At 39.0% G+C, this 21,860-nt stretch overlaps 2 protein-coding genes across 2 annotated transcripts; both read left to right on the forward strand.

The window, feature by feature from the left end:
• Nucleotides 1-1,626: 1,626 nt before the first annotated feature.
• On the forward strand, nucleotides 1,627-19,110 carry cacng6b (calcium channel, voltage-dependent, gamma subunit 6b). The gene is given in 6 exon segments (XM_051957281.1): nucleotides 1,627-1,942; nucleotides 5,639-6,029; nucleotides 6,032-6,190; nucleotides 11,651-11,725; nucleotides 15,335-15,472; nucleotides 16,935-19,110. Coding segments are annotated over 5 exon segments (795 nt in total). The 5' UTR covers nucleotides 1,627-1,942; nucleotides 5,639-5,827; the 3' UTR covers nucleotides 17,156-19,110.
• Nucleotides 6,828-10,446, forward strand: LOC127536563 (uncharacterized). The gene is made up of 5 exons (XM_051957280.1): nucleotides 6,828-8,476; nucleotides 9,071-9,115; nucleotides 9,152-9,313; nucleotides 9,404-9,484; nucleotides 9,791-10,446. Exons 1-5 carry the CDS (start codon nucleotides 7,913-7,915, stop codon nucleotides 9,815-9,817), a joined length of 879 nt encoding a protein of 292 aa, XP_051813240.1. The 5' UTR covers nucleotides 6,828-7,912; the 3' UTR covers nucleotides 9,818-10,446.
• Nucleotides 19,111-21,860: the final 2,750 nt, after the last annotated feature.

Consider the following 21,860-nt stretch of genomic DNA (forward strand, 5'->3'; position numbering starts at 1 on the left):
ATTACATTTTTATCTATTTTGTTTTATTATGGGTTCCGTGAACATTATTTACAGTTTTGCCCAATGTATTTTCTTGTTTTAATTTAATTAATGTCATTTTTGTGGACTAAACTAGACATTTGTCATCGTGGAGAGAAAAAGTTTTTAAAAACCAAAACTACTGATTGATTCAAACCAAAAATAATCGTTATATCTGTAAAATAAGTTAATGTTTAAACTAAAGTTTGTAATCTACAGTTAAGTAATAAATCCAGAAAATGACAGATTATTCTGGTTTTCAGGCTTCTTGCTTTGTTGTTTATTAATATTTATTTTTTCCTTATTATTTAAATAATATTTATCTATTATTTCTGCATTATTTTCTGATATTTAAATGTATTATTTTGCCGTTCTGAATCTTCCATTTACTTATTATTATTACATTTAGGTGTCATTATTCTGATTTATAGCATCATGTTTGGGGTAGTTTAGTGTTTATTTTCTGCAGTAAATCGCGTTTCTTCGCCTCCTGTTCATCAGATGAGGTGAATGCTGCCGGCTCTGAAACCTGCGACAGGTTTTTATTCTGAGCCTGAAGCTCCGTTCGTCCTTTTTTCTGTTTCTGTCCTCGACTGTCGCTTCCATGAAGTCGCTTCGCTGTGAAACTAAACTGGCAGCAGAAATCAGACTGAAGCCACCAAAAATCCAGCCACGGTCCTTTAGATTCCACAATTTTTATTTTTTTTCCTTTAAGTAATTGTTTTACAGTACAGTGCATGGTGTCTGTGTTAGATTTCCACAGTTTATTTAAAAGAATTCATTTTTTTTACAGTCCAGTGCGTGCCTTAGACTTCACTTTTTAAAAAAAAAAATTATTTTATTTATTTTTACAGTACATATAACATGTGTGTGTGTTTTTCTTTACAGTCCAGTGCATGCTGCCTTAGACTCCACTGTTTTTGTTAACGTTTTTTTAATTATTATTATTATATATATTTACAGTCCAGTGCATGGTCATTTAAATTATTATTATATATTTTATACAATCCTTGCATGTTTCCTCAGACTCCACCGTTTATATTTTTATTTTTTTTATTTTTTTTATTTATAATATATATTTTTTCCAGTCAGGAGCATGCTCCCTCGGCCTCCTCTGTTTTTTAAAAGATTATTATTATTGTTATTATTATTATTATTATTTTATTTTATTTTTTCCAGTCCGGTGCGTGCTCCTCGGCCTACTGTTTATTTTTTATTTTTTTTTCATTATTATTATTTTTTTTCCAGTCCGGGTGTGCTCCCTCAGTCTCCTGTTTATTTTTTTAAAAAATTTTCATTATTATATATATTTTTTCCAGTCTGGTGCGTGCTCCCTCGGCCTCCTGTTTATTTTTTAAAAATGTTTCATTATTATATATATTTTTCCAGTCCGGTGCGTGCTCCCTCAGCCTCCTGTTTATTTTTTTAAAAAAATGTCATTATATATATATTTTTCCAGTCTGGTGCGTGCTCCCTCGGCCTCCTGTTTATTTTTAAAAATGTTTCATTATTATATATATTTTTCCAGTCTGGTGCGTGCTCCTCGGCCTCCTGTTTATTTTTTAAAATGTTTCATTATTATATATATTTTTTCCAGTCTGGTGCGTGCTCCCTCGGCCTCCTCTTCCCCCTCTGAGCTGCAGTAAAATGCGACCCCTCTCCTATAAACTCTCCTCCTTCGGCCCATTAATGTCATTAACAGGTGTTGGTCTAAAATAGACGCTCAGCAGAAGCAGCGTGAGCCGACCACCCTGCTGCAGCTCCGTCGCATTATTTACTGCTGCAGACGTGTTGGTGGACATACAAACACACAGTAGCCCCCCTCCACCTCCATAAGTGGAAGCACCTCCCTCCACCTCCTCCTCCTCCTCTCTGCTCTCGCTGAGCTTCCAGTTCCTCCTGAACTCAACAACACAGCAAACAGGTCAGATTCTGCTTCTTTTCTGCTGCTTTCTGCTGCTCCTCACTCTGCCTGCTGCCGTTGCTGTGATTTGATTTACGTTTTTTGGTGGAAAGGTGAGAAGCTCCTCTTTTTCACACCATAAAAATGCACCCACTGCCCCTGGTCTCAGCTGCTGGACGGTTTGTGTCCATGCAGCACAGCTTCAGCTCCTCTCCAGCCTCATAAATGTGTATAAATGAGGGTAAGTTGTCGTGAAAGCAGCTTGTTTGTGTCTCGGCTGCTCTCTGACCTGCTGATGTGGTTGTAACAGAACCCTATCAGCACTAAGCTGGCTGTCAGCAGCAGCAGTCTTGGTATTGTTTATTCCTCTTAATGCTGGGGGAGTATTTTAATGCACGGCTGCTATTCCACACCTTCCCTTCATTGGTGCATGTAGCATGTAGCCGGCTGTTAGCTCAAAGATGTTTACAGTCAGAACAAAGTCAACATGAGCTCAGTTTACTACAGACCGATTCAGCAGACTCTGTTCACCCTTAATAATAATTACAATAATAATAATAATATTTATAAAAAAGGTGAAGGGTGTAGTTTAATTACATTTTTTAATTTTTCTATTTTATGATTAATTCTGATAAATAAATCAGCTGCTTACTGAATTGCGTTTCAGTTTTTCCTCAAATGTTTTGTCCAAAGATCTTCAGTTTACTGTCAAACTCCCTACCTTCTACTTCCTGTTTCCTACCTCCTGCTTCTATCCTACTACATCCTGTTTCCTACTTCCTACCTTCCTGTTTTCTATCTCGTACCTTCAGTTTTCAATCTCCTACATCCTTTTTCCTACTTCCTACTTCTAACCTTCTACCTTCTGTTTCCTACTTCCTACATCCTGTTTCCTGCTTCCTACCACCTATCTCTGTTTCCTACTTCTAACCTCCTACCTCCTACTTCTGACCTCCTACATCCTGTTTCCTTCATCCTACTTCTTGTTTCCTACCTCCTCCCTCCTACTTCTTACCTCCTATTTTCTGTTTCTTACCTTCTACCTCCTACTTCCAACATCCTACATCATGTTTCCTACCTCATGTTTCTCGCTTCTTGTGTCCTACCTCCTATGTCCTGTTTCCTTCTTTCTACCTTCTATGTCTAACCTCCACCTTCCAGTTTCCTACCTCCTACTTCTAACCTCCTACTTCCTGTTTACTTCTTACCTCCTACTTCCAGTTTCCTACTTCCTACCTTCTACTTCCTGTTCCTACCTTCTGCTTCTAACCTACTACGTCCTGTTTCTTATTTCCTACATCCTGTTTCCTATCTCGTACCTTCAGTTTTTGATCTCCTACATCCTGTTTCCTACCTCCTGTCTTCTACTTCCTACTTCTAACCTTCTATCTTCTGTTTCCTACTTCCTACGTCCTGTTTCCTATCTCCTATGTCCTGTTTCCAACCTCCTGTTTCCTGCTTCGTACCGCCTGTCTCTGTTTCCTACTTCTAACCTCCTACCTCCTACCTCCTACTTCTAACCTCCTACTTCCTGTTTCCTACTTCCTACCTTCTACTTCCTGTTTCCTACCTCCTTCTTCTAACCTACTATGTCCTGTTTCCTACTTCCTACCTCCTGTTTCCTACTTCTTACTTCTAACCTTCTACCTTCTGTTTCCTACCTCCAACTTCCTGTTTCTTACCTCCAACTTCCTGTTTCCTACCTAGTACTACCAGTTTCCTACCTCCTACTCCCTGTTTCCTACCTCCTACTTGCTCGGTACAGTTAACTACTGCCTCCTCGTCATCTCTGCAGGGTTCAGTCCTCTGAATCTCCTCCATCACATAGTTTGAATCTCACAGCTCAGAATAACAAAGAGCTTCATGAGGCCACAGTGTGGACGTCACACATTCAGACCTCTGGAGGTATTTGTGGCAGAACGTTATCCCTCGGATCAAAGGGGATCCGGCTGGAATTCCTTTCGTTCTGGAAATGTTCTGAGAAAGTTCTGCAGAATTCCACTAATGTTTTTAACCTTAAGTTTTTTGTTGGTTCTTATAATGTTCTCTTTAAAAGTGGGATAACTAAACAGGCTGTAAAAATGTTGGGTGATAACGCTGTTAGACCAGTAGAACGTTCTCCAAATGACTGTTCCTTTGTTGTCATGTAACACTGTGGACCTTTTCAGGAGCGTTTTATAGATTCTGTTGTTGTTCTAGTCTTTCTTCACCAACGTCCATCCATGTTCTACTGCCTTTAAGAGGAACGTCCTGGAAACTGAAAACAAACGTTCCCACTGTAAACATCTGTCACCCGCCTCAGAACGTTTTAGGAATATTTATAAAACTGTTCCTGTGAAGTCTAAAGTGAACTAAGAACATTTTGACATTCAGAGGATGTTTAGAGAATTATGTTCCGTGATTACAGAAGAAAGACGTTCTCAATCCAACATTCTGCGAAAGTTTTCCAGATGTTATGGAGGCCTCAGGCGACTTCTTATACATAAAATGTTCCTGTGATGTGATCTTTTACCAAGAGTGGAACATTTTTCCTCCAAAATGTTGTTGAGGGAACACAATATAGAACTTTTTTCTTCAAAACATTCTCCCAACGTTCTCAAACCAACATACGGGACTCATTTTCCAGATGTTATCAAGGCCTCAGATGACAGAACGTTCTCTATAGAATGTTCCAGTAGTGTGATATTATAACATAGTTGGCTGCAACGTTCTGAGGATGTTTTGGGGTTGTTGCTGAGGGAACATATCGTAGAATCTATGAACCATTCCCACAATGTTCCACAGTGATTATAACGTTATAATGCTCTAACACTGTTATCACAAAACATTTTTAGAACATCTTTGGTTATTCTGCTCGAAAGAAGAACATTCTGGGAATTAAAAGAAAACTTCTAGCTGTAGAACTTTCACAGAACGTTCTTCATTAGACGTTCCTGTTCTGCGATATATTTACAAAAGTAGAACGTTCTTCCTACAATTATCCGAGTTGTTGAGGGAACAAAAATCTACAAAACGTTTCCACAATGTTCTACAATGACAAAGGAAGAACATTCAGAGCATGACAGGTGTAATGTCATCACCAAATGTTTATAGAACGTCTTTAGGAGGAACATTTTGGGATAGAAAAACAAAAAGAAAATGTCAGTTGAAAACATTAGTAGAACTTTCAATCCAGAGAACGTTCTTCATTGGACGTTCCTGTCCTGTGAAATATTCAGAAAAGCAGAACCTTTTCCTTACAGTGTTATAAGTTGTTGAGGGAACAAGAATCTAGCCGAGTTCCTACAATGTTCCACAATGACAAAGGAAGAACATTTAGGGCAGGACAGGTTTAATGTCATCTCCAAATGTTTTTAGAACGTCTTTAGGAAGAACATTCTGGGAACTAAAAAGGCAACGGAAACATCAGTAGAACTTTCTCAGATCAGAAGCGGAGTCTATCTGGGCTGTTTCTATTAATAGAGCCTGTAGGTTGTGGTTGTGGGTCCAGTCCGGTTCTTTACTGTTGTCTCTCCTTTTAACTCGGTTCCGACCCACTCCAGCGGCTCATCCAGAACCTTTGTTTTCTGTTCCGAGGCGCCATCTGGTTCCTCTGTTGTCGGTCGAAGTGTGTCACGGTTCTCTGTGACGACGCTGCCGGAGATTAGACGTGACGGCTTCAGTGCTGGTGGAACATCTGCCGGCGGCTCTTTCATCTTCCTGTTTCGCATCTTTCAGAGTTCTGGACGGAACACAGACATCCTGATTCTCGCCTCCGTCTCTTCCCGTTTTATCCGTCCGCCTCCTGATCTGCTGCAGCTCCATTCAGACGTCTGTTCGCCTGATTTCACCGTCCTGCCCACTGCTTTCCTCCTCATCCTCCTGTTTTCAGTAGAAAACCCTCGGCTGTAGCCTCCGACCTCCAGGATGTGGTCCAACTTCTTCGTGCAGCAGGATGAGGAGGGTCGGATTGGGGTGGCCGGCGCCGGTCAAGGCGGAGGTCTGGGCGGGATGAAGGGCGGCAGAGGTCAGCGGAGGGTCCACAGGATGAGCGACAGCCAAGAGGGGAAGATCAAGCTGGCCTTCTTCGTGGCCATCATCGGCGTGACGCTGACGGTGCTGGGGATGGGCACGAGTTCTGGGTGGAGCTGGCCCAGCCCAAGAACCTCGGTGGGAACCAGACCTGCCAGATGGCCCACTACGGTCTGTGGAAGGGCTGCATCCGGACGCTGTGGGTGGCCGACATCGACCCGGAGAGGGAGAGCTGTGGTCCAGTAGAACTTCCTGGAGGTGAGGGTCTCTGACGCTGTGCATGAATATACCAGTTTACAGGGGCGTCACTAGGTTTTAGGGACGGGGGGCTTAGCCCCCAGGAGATGCACAGGATGTGAGTGAACGTTTAATTTCACAAACAGCTAACAAAAACTGAGAAATTGCTTTTCCACTTTTTGGACAGATTTAGATTTATTCAGAGATACTGTACTGTGTAAATGTTTTAGGCCACAGTGGCCATGACTTTTGCTCACAACACAATAATTCAGGACTGCCACCTTCTGACCAGACGTTAGAGTGAGATTTGGTCTGTGTGTGATGCTGGTGGTGGTGGTGGTGTGTGTGTGTGTGTGTGTGTGTGTGTGGGGGGGGGGGTCTGGGGTCCTCCCCCAGAAAATTTAGAAAATTACTGATCCTATTTCCTGCATTCTGGTGTATTTTAAGAGCATTTTGCCCTTTTAAAATCTTATTATAGAGATAACATTAAGGGATAATAAAAAACATTGAGCTTAAAAAAACAGAAAAAAACAGAGCAAGGGCATTCAGTATTGAAAATGGTTCTTCATGTAAAATATGGATGAAGGTTCTGTGGCTGGATGAGCACAACACATTTCAGTATTTTCCATAAATATCTGCATAACTGAAATAACTCCAGCAGCCACTTTGTAACATTTGTCTTGGAGGATTTTAATGCACTCAACAGCTTCAAGTCGACCACATCAGCAACTAAACAATAAAAAGTGCTGAAGCAGAAACAAAACATGACTTCATAACTTAAATGATCCATTCACTGAACAGAATTACAATCAGCCGGTTTATATCCAGCTGGAGAATGTGAAAATTCAGAAAACGTTCTATCTGTGGTCCAGTAGAACTTCCTGGAGGTGAAAGTCTCTGACGCTGGGTTCTTCTTGTTAAAGCTGGATAGACCTGTTTATAAACACTACCAGTCTAAAGTTTGGACATTTCTAAGTGACCTTAAACTTGAGGAGTAACAGGATGTAATAATAATAATGGATTAGATTTATATAGCGCTTTTTTGGCCACTCAAAGCGCTTCACAATGGATCCATTATTCATTCGCTCACACATTCTCACTCTGGTGGTGGTAAACTACATTTGTAGCCACAGCTGCCTTGGGGCAGACTGACAGAAGCATGGCTGCCAATCCGCACCTACGGCCCCTCTGACCACCACCAACATTCACACACCAGTGTGAGAGCAGCACTGGAGGCAAGGCGGGTAAATTGTCTTGCCCAAGCACACAACAGCACATGACTAGGTCAGAGCGGGAATCAAACCACCGACCCTTTGATCATTGGACGATCCGCTCTACCACCTGAACCACAGCCGCCCTCTTTATTTGTTAAAGTTGCTCTAAAATGAGTTGAAGTTGCTCTGTGTGTTCAAGTTGCTTTATATGAGTTAAAGTTGCTCTGTATCAGTTAAGGTTGCTCTATATTAGTTAAAATTGCTCTATAGTTGTTAAAGTTGCTCTATATTAGTTAAAGTTGCTCTAAAATGAGTTGAAGTTGCTCTACATGTGTTCAAGTTGCTCTATATTTGTTCAAGTTGCTCTATATTTGTTCAAGTTGCTCTAAATTGAGTTGAAGTTGCTCTACATGTGTTCAAGTTGCTCTATATTTGTTAAAGTTGCTCTAAAATTTGTTAAAATTGCTCTGTTTTAGTTACAGTTGCTCTATTTTAGTTAAAGTTGCTCTACATTAGTTAAATGTAAGTGATGGAGATGATGGAGGTGATGAAGATGATGAAGGTGATGGAGGTAATGGAGGTGATGGAGGTGATGGAGGTGATGAAGGTGATGGAGGTGATGAAGGTGATGAAGGTGATGGAGATGATGAAGGTGATGAAGGTGATGGAGGTGATGGAGGTGATGGAGGTGATGAAGGTGATGGAGATGATGGAGGTGATGAAGATGATGAAGGTGATGGAGGTGATGAAGGTGATGAAGGTGATGGAGGTGATGGAGGTGATGAAGGTGATGGAGGTGATGAAGGTGATGGAGATGATGAAGGTGATGAAGGTGATGAAGGTGATGGAGGTGATGGAGGTAATGGAGGTGATGGAGGTGATGGAGGTGATGAAGGTGATGGAGATGATGGAGGTGATGGAGGTGATGGAGGTGATGGAGGTGATGAAGGTGATGGAGATGATGAAGGTGATGGAGGTGATGGAGATGATGAAGGTGATGAAGGTGATGGAGATGATGAAGGTGATGGAGATGATGGAGGTGATGGAGATGATGAAGGTGATGGAGGTGATGAAGGTGATGGAGATGATGAAGGTGATGGAGGTGATGGAGATGATGAAGGTGATGAAGGTGATGGAGATGATGAAGGTGATGGAGGTGATGGAGGTGATGAAGGTGATGAAGGTGATGGAGATGATGGAGGTGATGAAGATGATGGAGGTGATGGAGGTGATGGAGGTGATGGAGGTGATGAAGGTGATGAAGATGATGGAGGTGATGGAGGTGATGGAGGTGATGAAGGTGATGGAGGTGATGAAGGTGATGGAGGTGATGGAGGTGATGAAGGTGATGGAGGTGATGAAGGTGATGGAGGTGATGGAGGTGATGAAGGTGATGGAGGTGATGGAGATGATGGAGGTGATGAAGGTGATGGAGATGATGAAGGTGATGGAGGTGATGGAGGTGATGGAGGTGATGGAGATGATGGAGGTGATGGAGGTGATGGAGGTGATGAAGGTGATGGAGATGATGGAGGTGATGGAGATGATGAAGGTGATGGAGGTGATGGAGGTGATGGAGATGATGAAGGTGATGGAGATGATGAAGGTGATGGAGGTGATGAAGGTGATGGAGGTGATGAAGGTGATGGAGATGATGGAGGTGATGGAGGTGATGAAGGTGATGAAGGTGATGGAGGTGATGGAGATGATGAAGGTGATGGAGGTGATGAAGGTGATGGAGGTGATGAAGGTGATGGAGATGATGAAGGTGATGGAGGTGATGGAGATGATGAAGGTGATGAAGGTGATGGAGATGATGAAGGTGATGGAGGTGATGAAGGTGATGGAGATGATGAAGGTGATGGAGGTGATGGAGGTGATGGAGGTGATGAAGGTGATGGAGGTGATGAAGGTGATGGAGGTGATGGAGGTGATGGAGGTGATGGAGATGATGAAGGTGATGAAGGTGATGGAGGTGATGGAGGTGATGGAGGTGATGGAGGTGATGAAGGTGGTGGAGATGATGAAGGTGATGGAGGTGATGAAGGTGATGGAGATGATGAAGGTGATGAAGGTGATGGAGGTGATGGAGGTGATGAAGGTGATGGAGGTGATGGAGGTGATGAAGGTGATGGAGATGATGAAGGTGATGGAGGTGATGAAGGTGATGGAGATGATGAAGGTGATGAAGGTGATGGAGGTGATGGAGGTGATGGAGGTGATGGAGATGATGGAGGTGATGAAGGTGGTGGAGATGATGAAGGTGATGGAGGTGATGGAGGTGATGGAGGTGATGAAGGTGATGGAGGTGATGGAGGTGATGAAGGTGATGGAGATGATGAAGGTGATGGAGGTGATGAAGGTGATGGAGATGATGAAGGTGATGAAGTTGATGAAGATGATGGAGGTGATGGAGGTGATGAAGGTGGTGTGACAGCTCCTCTCTCAAGGCTCTTTATCCAGCCTGACCCAGGTTTCTTCTCCAGAGAATGTCAGTGATCTTCAGCAGTGGCCTGGTTCTCTGAATATCCAGACAAGCAGCTGCTGGAACTCAGAGATGTTCTACCAGGAACCAGTAAACACAGCTCACCTTATTTTCCTGTTTCCTGTCGACGCTTCTCCGGCTGCAGATCCACCATGCTCTGTTGTTCTGAGAACCTTCTGCTGCTGCTTCATCTCCAGATGGTCGTCATGTTTGGAGGACAACAACTGTTCTGAGCTTCCTCTCCTCTGGCAGCCGTCTGTCGTCTCCAGGTTTCATCATGATGCTGAATAATTACAGAACCAGAACCAGCTGACTGGTAGAGCAGCTGATGGACCTGATGGACGACAGCAACATGTTTATCTCTCCACGCTGAATAAGCAGAAATTTGGCAGCAATAGTGTCACTAAAAAACCCAGTAAATACATAAAAAATAACGAGAAGCTGTAAAGTTAAAAACTGAAAAAATGACAGGAAATATTTATAAAATTATATTTGTAGTTGATTTAAATCCAGTGGAACAGTTTTAGATTGTTGATGTGGACACTATTTATAGTTTTTAGTTCTAACCCAGAAACCATATCAGAAAAGTTTTTTGCTCACTTTCAGCTAACTGTTTATTCCTTTTAGCTCACTATTCACTAGTTTTAGCTAACTATATAATCATTTCAACTAATTATATGTTCGTCTTAGCTCACTATTTTTCCCTTTCAGCTAACTATTTATTTCTTTTAGCTAACTATTTATTCAGTTTAATTAACTATTCACTACTTTTAGCTCACTATTTATTTAGTTTTAGCTATTCCTTTTAGCTAACTATTATCTCCTTTAGCTAACTATTTATTCAGTTTAAATAACTATTCGCTACTTTTAGCTCACCATTTATTTAGTTTTAGCTAGCTATTACTTTTAGCTAACTATATATTTGTTTGAGCTAACTATTCCTTTTAGCTAACTATTATCTCCTCTTAGCTCACTATTTATTCCTTTTAGCTAACTGTTTATCCCTTTTAATTATTTGTTACTTTTAGCTAACTATTTATTTTGTTCTAGCCAACTATTGCTTTGAGGTAACTATTTATTTTATTTTAGCTAGCTACTCCTTTTAGCTACCTATTTGTTTTATTTTTCGCTCATGATTCTTTTTAGCAAACTATTTCTTTTAACTAACTATTCTCTACTTTTAGCTCCCTATTTATTCTGTTTTAGCCAACCATTATTTTTAGGTAACTATTTTGTTTTAGCTAACCATTACTTTTAGCTAACTCTTTATTTTATTTTAGCTAGCTATTCCTTTTAGCTCGCTATTTAATCCTTTTAGCTCACTTGTAAAAGAATGGATTAGCACTTTCTGATGTTTTGTCCTGTTGACTATAGCATCCTTTATCATCATATTTCACCATATTTTGGTGAAAGATGTTTCCTAACGTGCTGAATGGTTTTTCTGCATCTGCATCGTTCCATCATCATGCACAGAATAATCTTCCAAGGCTGGAAGTCGTCACTATGCGTCTGTGAAGCCGACTGGAATCTGACTACTTCACAGTTTTTGTCTAAATATAGAGGAGGGGGGAGACAGAGCTAACCTCCCCCTCCTCACCTCCTCCTCCATCTGGGGCTCTCCACCTTCCATCTGCCTGCAGCTACTCCTCCTTCTCTCCACATCATCCAGCAGATCTGGGATCAGGGTTGAGGTGTTTTCCAGCTGATGTAAATAGTTAGGAGCATCCAGAGGGAGGATGCGTGTCTCTGTCTCATCTCCTTTTCTGTTTTTTTAACCCACAGAATCCAATTGCACCTACTTCAAGTTCTTCACCTCTGGAGAGAACGCCGTCATCTTCAAGAAGACAACCAATAAGAGTAAGACCAGTAGGATAGAGATGCTCAGTGATGCTGTTGTTTGCATGTTTCAGTCCATTAACTCGCCGTCGCCCAGTTTCCCAAAGCAAGCCGTCAGCTCTCAGCCTGATTAATGTTTGTTTTCTTTCTCAGGTTTAATATTCATATCACGGCCATTTGTGAAAGAAAGGAAAACAGGAACCCATTGGTAGTTTTAGTTTAGGGTGCTACTGCGGTGTGTTTTTGGGTTTTAAGAGGTGAACAGGAAGAGTTGGTTTTTTCGTATTGATGATCTTTTACTTTGTTCCTGGTTGGAATGCCCATCAATGTCAACATGAAGTTCACTTTTAGTTCTGTTTATTTGCATTTTACTAACACCCATTTGCTTTTAACCCCCTCACATGTTGGGTTGTTGTAAACTTACTCTTTCAAATAAATACTCGTCTAACCCTCTGGAAACCGACGTAGTGTGCAATTGTACTATGCAGCACAATGAGCCGGGGGCTGCACAGTGCGTAGTGGTTAGCACTTTTGCCTTGCAGCAAGAAAATCCCCTGTTCAAATCCTGGGGGCTGCTCAGCGGCGTAGTGGTTAGCACTTTCGCCTTGCAGCAAGAAGATCCCTGGTTCGAATCCTGGGGTGGGCCTGGGATCTTTCTGCATGGAGTTTGCATGTTCTCCCTGAGCATGCGTGGGTTTTCTCCGGGTACTCCGGCTTCCTCCCACAGTCCAAAAACATGCTGAGGTTAATTGGTTACTCTAAATTGTCCGTCGGTGTGACTGTGTGTCTGTATATGTAGCCCTGTGACAGACTGGTGACCTGTCCAGGGTGTCCCCTGCCTTCACCCGAGTCAGCTGGGATAGACTCCAGCACCCCCCATGACCCTAGTGAGGATAAAGCGCTGTATAGAGAATGGATGGACAATGAGCTGGCGTTCTTCTTGTTTTAGTTTTCGCACCGTACACATCAATGGAAAACACTGAAACTAAGCCCCCCTAAAATAGGCCTAATGATGCCACTACTATTCACTACTTTTAGCTAACCATTTACTACTTTTAGGTAACTATTTAATACTTTTAGATAACTTTTTGCTTGTTTTAGCTAATTATTTCAGAATCAGAATCAGAATCACTTTATTCATCCCCAAAGGCAAATTCAGTTGTCAGGGTTCTTATCTGTTTAATTTTGAATTGAATAGCCTGACTGCTGATGGCAAGAAAGATTTCCTAAATCTTTCGGTCTTGCAGCGCAGGGATAGGAGCCGTCCACTGATGTTTCCTTGTTTATTGAAGCAGATGTGAAGTGGATGATCCATGTTTGTCAGACTGGCCTCCATCTTGCTCAGTGCCCGTCTCTCCACCTCATCCTCCTCTTCCATTTAACTAACTATTCAATACTTTTAGGTAACTATTCATTTCTTTTAGTTGACTATTTATTACTTTTAGCTCATTATTTATTTATTTTAGTTCACTGTTTATTCCTTTTAGCTCACTATTTGTTCCTGCTAGTTCATGATTTTTTCCCTTTAGCTTACTATTTGTTCCTTTTAGTTCACTATTTATTCCTTTAAGCTATTTAATCCTTTAAGCTACCTATTCACTACTTTTAGCTAAGTATTTGCTAGTTTTAGCTGACTATTTATTACTTTTAGCTAGCTATTCACTACTTTTAGCTAAGTATTTATTCCTTTTCACTATTTTTCCTTCAAGTTCACTATCCCTTTTAGCTAAATATTGACTATTTTAGCTAACTTTTTGATCCTTGTTGCTCACTATTTATTCCTTTTAGCTAACTATTCACTACTTTTATCAAACTATTTCCTTTTAGGTAACTCTATAAATCATCATCAATTTGGTTTAATACTCACGTCATGGCCACCATAGGCCATCTTTTTGTGTCAGAAGTTTGGAAAAAAATCAATGCATTGAAGCGAATTCTGACATTTGACACGAAGCTGTGAGAGGAAGCTGCCTCCAGAAACATCAGCTAAAGTTCAGACAGTTACATGTTTGAGCTTCTGTGGCATTAAAACACTGAAAACTACAGAAGTCTGACAAAGAATAAAGTCAAGAAATACTCAGTTTGATAAAAACACATGAAACTCCCTGTTAAGGTTAATTTTTTGAGTGTAATCGCAGCATAAACCTAAACTATCAATGACAATAGACCAATAAACTCTTTACATGTTCATATCATGAGCCAGGTGTGCAGAAAACCTTATCAGAACAGTTTCCTGTGCACTTTGAGGTAAATGTTTATTCATTTTAGCAGCCTATCCAGTAGTTTTAGCTAGCTATTTAATACTTTCAGCTCATTATATGTTTGTTTTGGCTAACTATGTATTCATTTTGACTAACTATCCCTTTTAGCTAAGTATTTTTTCATTTTAGCTAACTATTAGCTAAGTATTTATTCCTTTTAGCAAAAATATTTATTCCTTTCAGCTAACTATTAATTTCTTTTTGCTAACTGTTTATTACTTTTAGCTAACTATTTATTCCTTTTAGCTAACTATTAGCTATTTATTCCTTTCAGCTAACTATTCATTCCTTTTAGCAAACTGTTTGTTCCTTTCAGCTAACTATTTATTCCTTTCAGCTAACTATTCATTTCTTTTTGCTAACTGTTTATTACTTTTAGCTAACTATTTATTCCTTTTAGCTAACTATTAGCTAACTATTTATTCCTTTCAGCTAACTATTCATTTCTTTTTGCTAACTGTTTATTACTTTTAGCTAACTATTTATTCCTTTTAGCTAACCATCAGCTAACTATTTATTCCTTTCAGCTAACTATTCATTCCTTTTAGCAAACTGTTTGTTCCTTTCAGCTAACTATTTATTCCTTATCTCTAACTGTTTATTACATTTAGCTAACTATTCACTACTTTTAACTATTTAATATACTTTTAGCTAATAATATGTTATTCTTAGCTCACTATTTATTCCTTTAGCTAACTATTTAGTCATTTTAGCTAACTAGTTATCACTTTAAAAAAGATAATTTTAATCAGTTTAAATTGTCCTTACTTTTGAAATTGTTATATATTTTTGAGGAGATGCAGCTTCGTGAACCTTTCAACAAGACAAACAAATATGAAGATGATGGTGCAGCTCAACCAGATAATAATAGCTCAGATTCATCATTTACATCTCTAACACAGTGATTTACTGTCTTTTATCTCTTGTTTCCATTCAGAAGAAACCTGCTGGTGAATAAAAAAATCACTATAAATCAACATTTGTTGTGGCGATAAATCATTTTCTGTAGCAACCAGGAAAGTCTAAAGTGAAGTTGGACATACATGAAGCTGCAGCCGGTCGTTTGTTGTTTATCTCACCTACGCTCCAGTTATCTGCTCGCTTTAATTAATGAAATAATGTCCGTTAGAAACACAGAACTGGCAGGGCGGCAGGAAACGTGATCAGGTTTTTAGGTTGCACCTGTTCAGGTTTAGGATGCCAGTAAAATGTGTTTTAAGAGGAGCCAGCTGGATGTTTTCACTCAAACCAACAGCTTGGTCAGGTGGCTTTTTGCACAGAACTTTATATTATTTCTGCTGCAGGTTTCTCTCTGCACACAGTCCTAGACATTTATTTTGAAACTTTCTGTTCTCCTGCTGGTTTCCAGATCTGAACCTGGCTGCAGCCATCCTGGCCCTCCTCAGTCTGACCATGATGGTGATGGGTTCCCTCTGCATCGCCATGGCGCTCAGCAAAGGAGTCGCCTTCTTCCTCAAACCAGCCTCCTTCTGCTTCATCCTCTCAGGTGACTTTTACTGAACGAAAACTCTCCAGGACCTTTTTTAAAATAGCAGGAACCCCTGCAGCAGAGGTTAATCTAGTTAAAATGCATTATTATTATGAATAGGTATAGTTTGTTCACACTAACAAATAGTTAACTAAGAAGCAATACACTGATAAAAATGTAATCCATTAAATAATTAGCTAAACATAAACAGTTGACTATTTTTAGCTATTTATTCCTATTATTTAACCATTCATTCATTTTAGCTAACTGTTCACTACGTTTAGCTAACTATTTATTCCTTTTAGCAAACTATTTAATCCTTTTAGGTAACTAGTCATTCCTTTTAGCTAGCTATTTGCTATTGCTAACTAGCTACTTATTCCTTTTAGTTCACTATTTATTCCTTTTAGCAAACTATTCATTCCTTTTATTGAACTAAACTTTTTGCTGAACAGTTTTCTTAGTAAAGTTTCGCGATCAAGCCACCATGTTGGTCAAAAACAAGATAGAAAACAACAAAAACAAGACAGAAAATGACAAAAACAAGACAGAAAATGATGAAAACAAGACACAAAATGACAAAAATGAGACACACAACAAAAACAAGATGCAAAACGACAAAAACTAGACAGAAAATGATAAAAAACGAGACAGAAATGCCAAAAGCAAGGTACGAAATGACAAAACAAGAGAGAAAGCAACAAAAATGAGACAAAATGACAAAGCATGCAAAAAGACAACTAGATGCAAAACGACGCAAATAAGGCCCAAAATGACATAAACAAGATGTACAATGAGATAAACAAGATGCAAAATGACATAAACAAGACGTAAAATGCTGTAAACAAGACACAAAAAGACATTAACAAAATGTAAAATGACATAAACAAGATGTAAACAACATAAATAAGATGCAAAACGGCTTAAACAAGACGTAAAATGACACAATGAAAAACGACAGGATATGAAATGACAAACAAGACACAAAATGACATAAACAAGACATAAAATGACAAGACAAGACGTAAAATGCTGTAAACAAGACACAAAAAGACATAAACAAAGCATAAACAAGATATAAAACAAAAAAAGACTCAAAATGACATAAATGATGTAAAATGACATAAACAAGATGTAAAACGACATAAGATGTAAAACGACAAAAACGAGACAAAATGACTGAACACGTCCTGTTTATCTTCTTCATGGCTGGAAAACAGACTTTAGGTTCATAAGCGCCACCTACTGGGCTGGAGTGTTCATCAGTGTTATTGGTGTGTCAGAAAAGTGCCATTAAAAGCCTTATTTGTTCTGTAATGAATGAATCGTAGTGAATGCGCTGAAGTCTCAGCCCAACTTTAAACTCCTCTAATCCCTCCTGTCCCTGTCCTTTACCTGCTCTCTATCTGTCCTCTGACTGTCTTCAACCTGTCTTCTACCTGCTCTCTATCTGTCTTCTACCTGTCCTTTACCTGTCCAGGTGTGCTGGTTCTGCTCTCGGTGCTGATCTTCCACCAGTCTGTTCTGGCTCTGCTGTCCAGCGACCACTCGGTTCCTCTACACCACGAGCTCTCCTGGTCGGTGGCCTGTGTCGGGTCGGCCGGAGCCATCCTCATCTTCGGGGGTCTCCTCTTCATCATCCTCTCGCTCCCCTTCAGCCCCTGGCAGAAATGTCTGCCGCACAAGAACAGCGCCACCTAGCCAGCCCAAATATGCACACACTGTTCTGGATGTCATGTTTTAGAGCAACTACTGTGAGCTTGTTATTCTCCAGAGAAGGTCTTAATCACACAGATGAGGAGGAGTCAGCACAAACACAACACACGGAGGTTAGCAGGACGTAGTTTTTGTAATTTTTAGTAGACAGTAGAAGAAGAAGCTGCAGCTGATGTGTTTACGTGTAAAAGTGTCGCTATATTAGGCTGAACAGGAGCTAGTGTTTCTGCTCCAGAAGTAGGGTGAATCATTTTTTATTGCTCAGACACTTTTCTATTTTTGTAGTCTGTTTTGTATGGAAGCCCGAGTCTGCCAAGAAAAAAAAAAAGCTAGTTGAAAACACAAATGAAAAATGTGTTTCCCCAGAAGTGTTCTCAGACGACACAAAACGACAAAAACAAGACAGAAAATGACCAAAACTGAGACAGAAAATGACAAAAATGAGACAAAAGGACAAAAATGAGACAGCAAATGACAAAAAATAAGACACAAACGACACAAACGAGACAGAAAATGACAAAAACGAGAAACAAACAAAAAAACGAGACAGAAAATGACAAAAACGAGGTACAAAATGAAAAAAACGAGACACAAAAAACAAAAACGAGACAGAAAATGACAAAAATGAGACAAAAGGACAAAAATGAGACAAAAGGACAAAAATGAGACAGCAAATGACAAAAAATAAGACACAAACGAGACAGAAAATGACAAAAACGAGAAACAAACAAAAAAACGAGACAGAAAATGACAAAAACGAGGTACAAAATGACAAAAACAAGACACAAAAAACAAAAACGAGACAGAAAATGACAAAAATGAGACAAAAGGACAAAAATGAGACAAAAGGACAAAAATGAGACAGCAAATGACAAAAAATAAGACACAAATGACAAAAACGAGACAGAAAATTACAAAAATGAGACACAAACAACAAAAACGAGACAGAAAATGACAAAAATGAGAAATGACAAAAATGAGACACAAACAACGAAAACGAGACAGAAAATGACAAAAATGAGGCAAAAGGACAAAAATGAGACAGCAAATAACAAAAAGTGAGACACAAAATGACAAAAATGAGACACAAACAACAAAAATAAGACACAAAATGACAAAAATGAGACAGAAATTGACAAACGAGACAAAACGACAAGATGAGAGAAAATGACAAAAACGAGACAGAAAACTGCATAAATGAGACAAACGACAAAAATGAGACACGAAACAACAAAAACAAAATACAAAATGGCAAATAGCAAGACAGAAAATGACAAAAACAAGATAAAATGAAAAAATGACAAAAACGAGACAAAACTACTAAAATGAGACACAAAGCGAGATAGAAAACAAAAAAAGGAGACACGAAAATGACGACACACAAATGACAAAAACAAGACTGAAAATGACAAAAATGAGACACAAAAGGACAAAAATGAGACAAAACGACAACAACAAGACACAACATAAAGAGACATGTATAACAGGCTTAAAGGTAGAAATAAGCTGTTAATCAAACCCTGTTAGCATCAGATGATCTTTCTGATGCTGTTAGTCGGTAAAGTTGCTTCTATCTGAGTTCTTTAGTCTTTTAAATGTTCTTTGGATGTAGCTTTGTGTGTCAGACGGATGTGAGAAGAGATTAAAACCACATTTTGTATATCGATTGGTTGTATAGACTCACTTTCTGAGCTCAGCGCTGTACATAAGATGAAGGTGTTCCACATTTCCTCACTGTTTGTGGTGTCGTCGGGCAGATTTCTACCGCAGGGAACACAAACGGAGCTTTAACCAATCAGAACGTAGAAAAAGCGGATTTTTGAAAAGCTTGTAGAACTGTAAACAAATGGGAATTCATTCAGAAACTGCCATGTAATTGTTTGCCAGATGTTTATCTCAAACAGAAATATTCAATAAAATTCTAAAACTTAAAAAAACGATTAATTTTTTTGTTCTTATTTGGTTTTAATTGCAGGTAGTAATAAACAAATTAATTTTCATGTTGACTGTAAAAAATTTTAAAAACAGGCAAAAACTGACGTCATTGTTTCACAATAAACTATTTGTTCTTTTACAACACGTGGAGCTAAAATTACACAACTTTTACTGCATTTAAATTGGTAATAAAAATATTATTAGTCATTATTTATTTAATAATATTTATTTTACAGGCAAAAATGTTCTGTCATTTCTGAACTTCATCTACAGATTTTTTAAAATTACTGATAACGTAATAAAATCACAGAATAAAAGTATTATTAAAAATTATAATTTTTGTCAATTTTTATAGTCAAATGCAGTAAAAATGAATGCATAAATAAATCACTAATGACATAATGCTAGTTTTGATGTAAACATTATTTACAGTTTTGGCCTAAACTAATTTTCAGAAAAAATCTGGGATTTTGTAAATTGTATAATTTTACCGTCAAATATTGTAAAGAAAAATGTCCATTTTTGTAGCCAAATGTTGTAATAATAATAATAATAATAATAATAATAATGATAATAATAGGGCCAGTTTTGATGTAGACATTATTTATAGTTTTGGCCTGTAGTATTATATATTATATTAATATTATGTATAAAAAAATCATTTTTTTTATCCTGTGACCCAAATGAGGATTAAGCGGTGTATAGAGAACGGATGGATAATTTTTTAAATAAATAAAAACATCTGGGATTTTAGAGATTATTATCTGTTAGTTTCACAAAATGGAGAAAACATGTCACATTTTTTTATTTGTAAAAAAAGTAAATAAAAATTATATAATAAATGTAAATAACGTCTACATCAAAACTAGAATATTATTATTAGCAGTATTATTATTATTATCATTATAGGTATTATTAGCATTGTTATTGTTAATATTATTTCATTGCAACATTTGCATGTAAAAAATAATTTTTACACTAATATATTTTTTACTAACAGTAATTCATTTGTTAATTTTATACTATATTTAACAAAAATGTATATATGATAATATTACTGGATAAAACTGTAAATAATGTCTACATCAGACTGTTATTTTTATTATCATTATTATTATTATTATTATTACACTCAACAAAAATACAAACGCAACACTTTTGTTTTGCTCCCATTTTTTATGAGATGAACTCAAAGATCTAAAACTTTTTCCACAGACACAATATCACCATTTCTCTCAAATGTTCACAAATCTGTCTAAATCTGTGATAGTGAGCACTTCTCCTTTGCTGAGATAATCCATCCCACCTCACAGGTGTTCCATATCAAGATGCTGATTAGACACCATGATTAGTGCACAGGTGTGCCTCAGACTGCCCGTCTCATAAAAAATGGGAGCAAAAACAAAAGTGTTGCGTTTATATTTTTGTTGAGTGTATTATTATTATTATTATTATTATCATTATTTTATCAATATCTGATTCTAAAAATTGACAATTTTTACAGTGATTTGACAATAAAATTATGAAACTTTTCCAGTATTTACATCAGCACAGAATGTCATTATTTTACAGATTTTTTTATTATTTGCTCATATTTTTCACTCTTTTTATCAGTGTTGCAGCATTTCATCACTTTTTTCTTTTCTTCTGGCACCTTTGCTGACACATTTTCATTGTTTTTAATTTTACTTGATTCTTTCCAGCAGAACCTGAAGTTTATTAGAGACGGTTCAAGGTTCCAGTGAGTCCCTGCAGTGGAACCCAGCCTTTTATTCTCAGTCTGTTTGTCACAGAGTCTTTATTTCTGTCTCCACTGCTGCTCTTTATTAACCACATTTGACAGAAACTGGCCGCCTCCCTCTGGTTTGCTGCCGTGACACCGGCTCTGCCCTCCCATCTGACATTCACCCATTTTCACCCCTTCCAGGTGTGACTCCTCACCCCTCTGCCAGCCTCCCATCCCCCCCTCTGGCTCCTCTATAATTAGGACGGAGCTCATCGCTGAGCTTTGAGGAAACCTGATCCTTGAATTCCAGCCATGCGGTCCTCAGACCCGTGGCCTCGCCTCCCCTCGGCTGACTGTCCTCCTCCTCCGTCGTCCCGGGAACTCGTCACGCCGGCCCGCTGGGATCCAGACGCTCACCTGCTTTTAACTCCCAGCGGACAGAAACCGAATCCGGCCGATACACTATCCTGCCTGTATATTTAGCTGTTAATAGTTCTGCTGGGTTGGATGGAAAAGAGCTTCCCAGAACAGGACGACGGCCTCCGCTGTTGTTGTTGGTTCTCTGCCAGATCATTAGTCGCTCTTTATTTTATAGTAGCACATCTGTGATTGGTTTGCTTTGGCAGCCTCGCCCCTCCGGTCGCTCATCGCTGAGACTTCTGGAGGTATGATAATAGCAGGAAGGCACTCCGGATCACTAATCCTCAGGGTCCAGGGGGCTGCTGGGAATCTCAGGACTCTTGTCAGGGATATGGAGCTGCTTCCTCCACAGTTAACCCTTTGATGCTCAGGGTAGGTCAGGAGATACCCATCTACCACTGGGTTTGGGTCACCTTTGACCCTTGTTGTGAATCAAAGAGTTAACGTATCTGAAGAGGCGACTTCCTACTGCAGGACCCAGGATCAGATAATTGGTTCCTTAATTGGTCCCTTAATTGGTCCTTTGATCGGTCATCTAATTGGTCATCTAATTGGCCACTTCATTGATCTTTTAACTGGTCCTCTAATTGGTTCCTTAATTAGGCTCTT

The sequence above is a fragment of the Acanthochromis polyacanthus genome, chromosome 12 (genome assembly GCF_021347895.1).
Source record: "Acanthochromis polyacanthus isolate Apoly-LR-REF ecotype Palm Island chromosome 12, KAUST_Apoly_ChrSc, whole genome shotgun sequence".
In the NCBI taxonomy this organism is placed as follows: Eukaryota; Metazoa; Chordata; class Actinopteri; family Pomacentridae; genus Acanthochromis; species Acanthochromis polyacanthus.

Excerpts from the sequence above, each read along its gene's own strand:
- LOC127536563 (XM_051957280.1), top strand. The coding sequence starts at position 7,913 with ATGGAGATGATGGAGGTGATGAAGATGATGAAGGTGATGGAGGTAATG. Across the intron at positions 9,116-9,151 it reads AGGTGATGGAGGTGATGAAG|GTGATGGAGGTGATGGAGAT; the intron begins GTGATGGAGGTG and ends GAGATGATGAAG. Across the intron at positions 9,485-9,790 it reads AGGTGATGGAGGTGATGAAG|GTGATGGAGGTGATGAAGGT; the intron begins GTGATGGAGGTG and ends AAGATGATGGAG.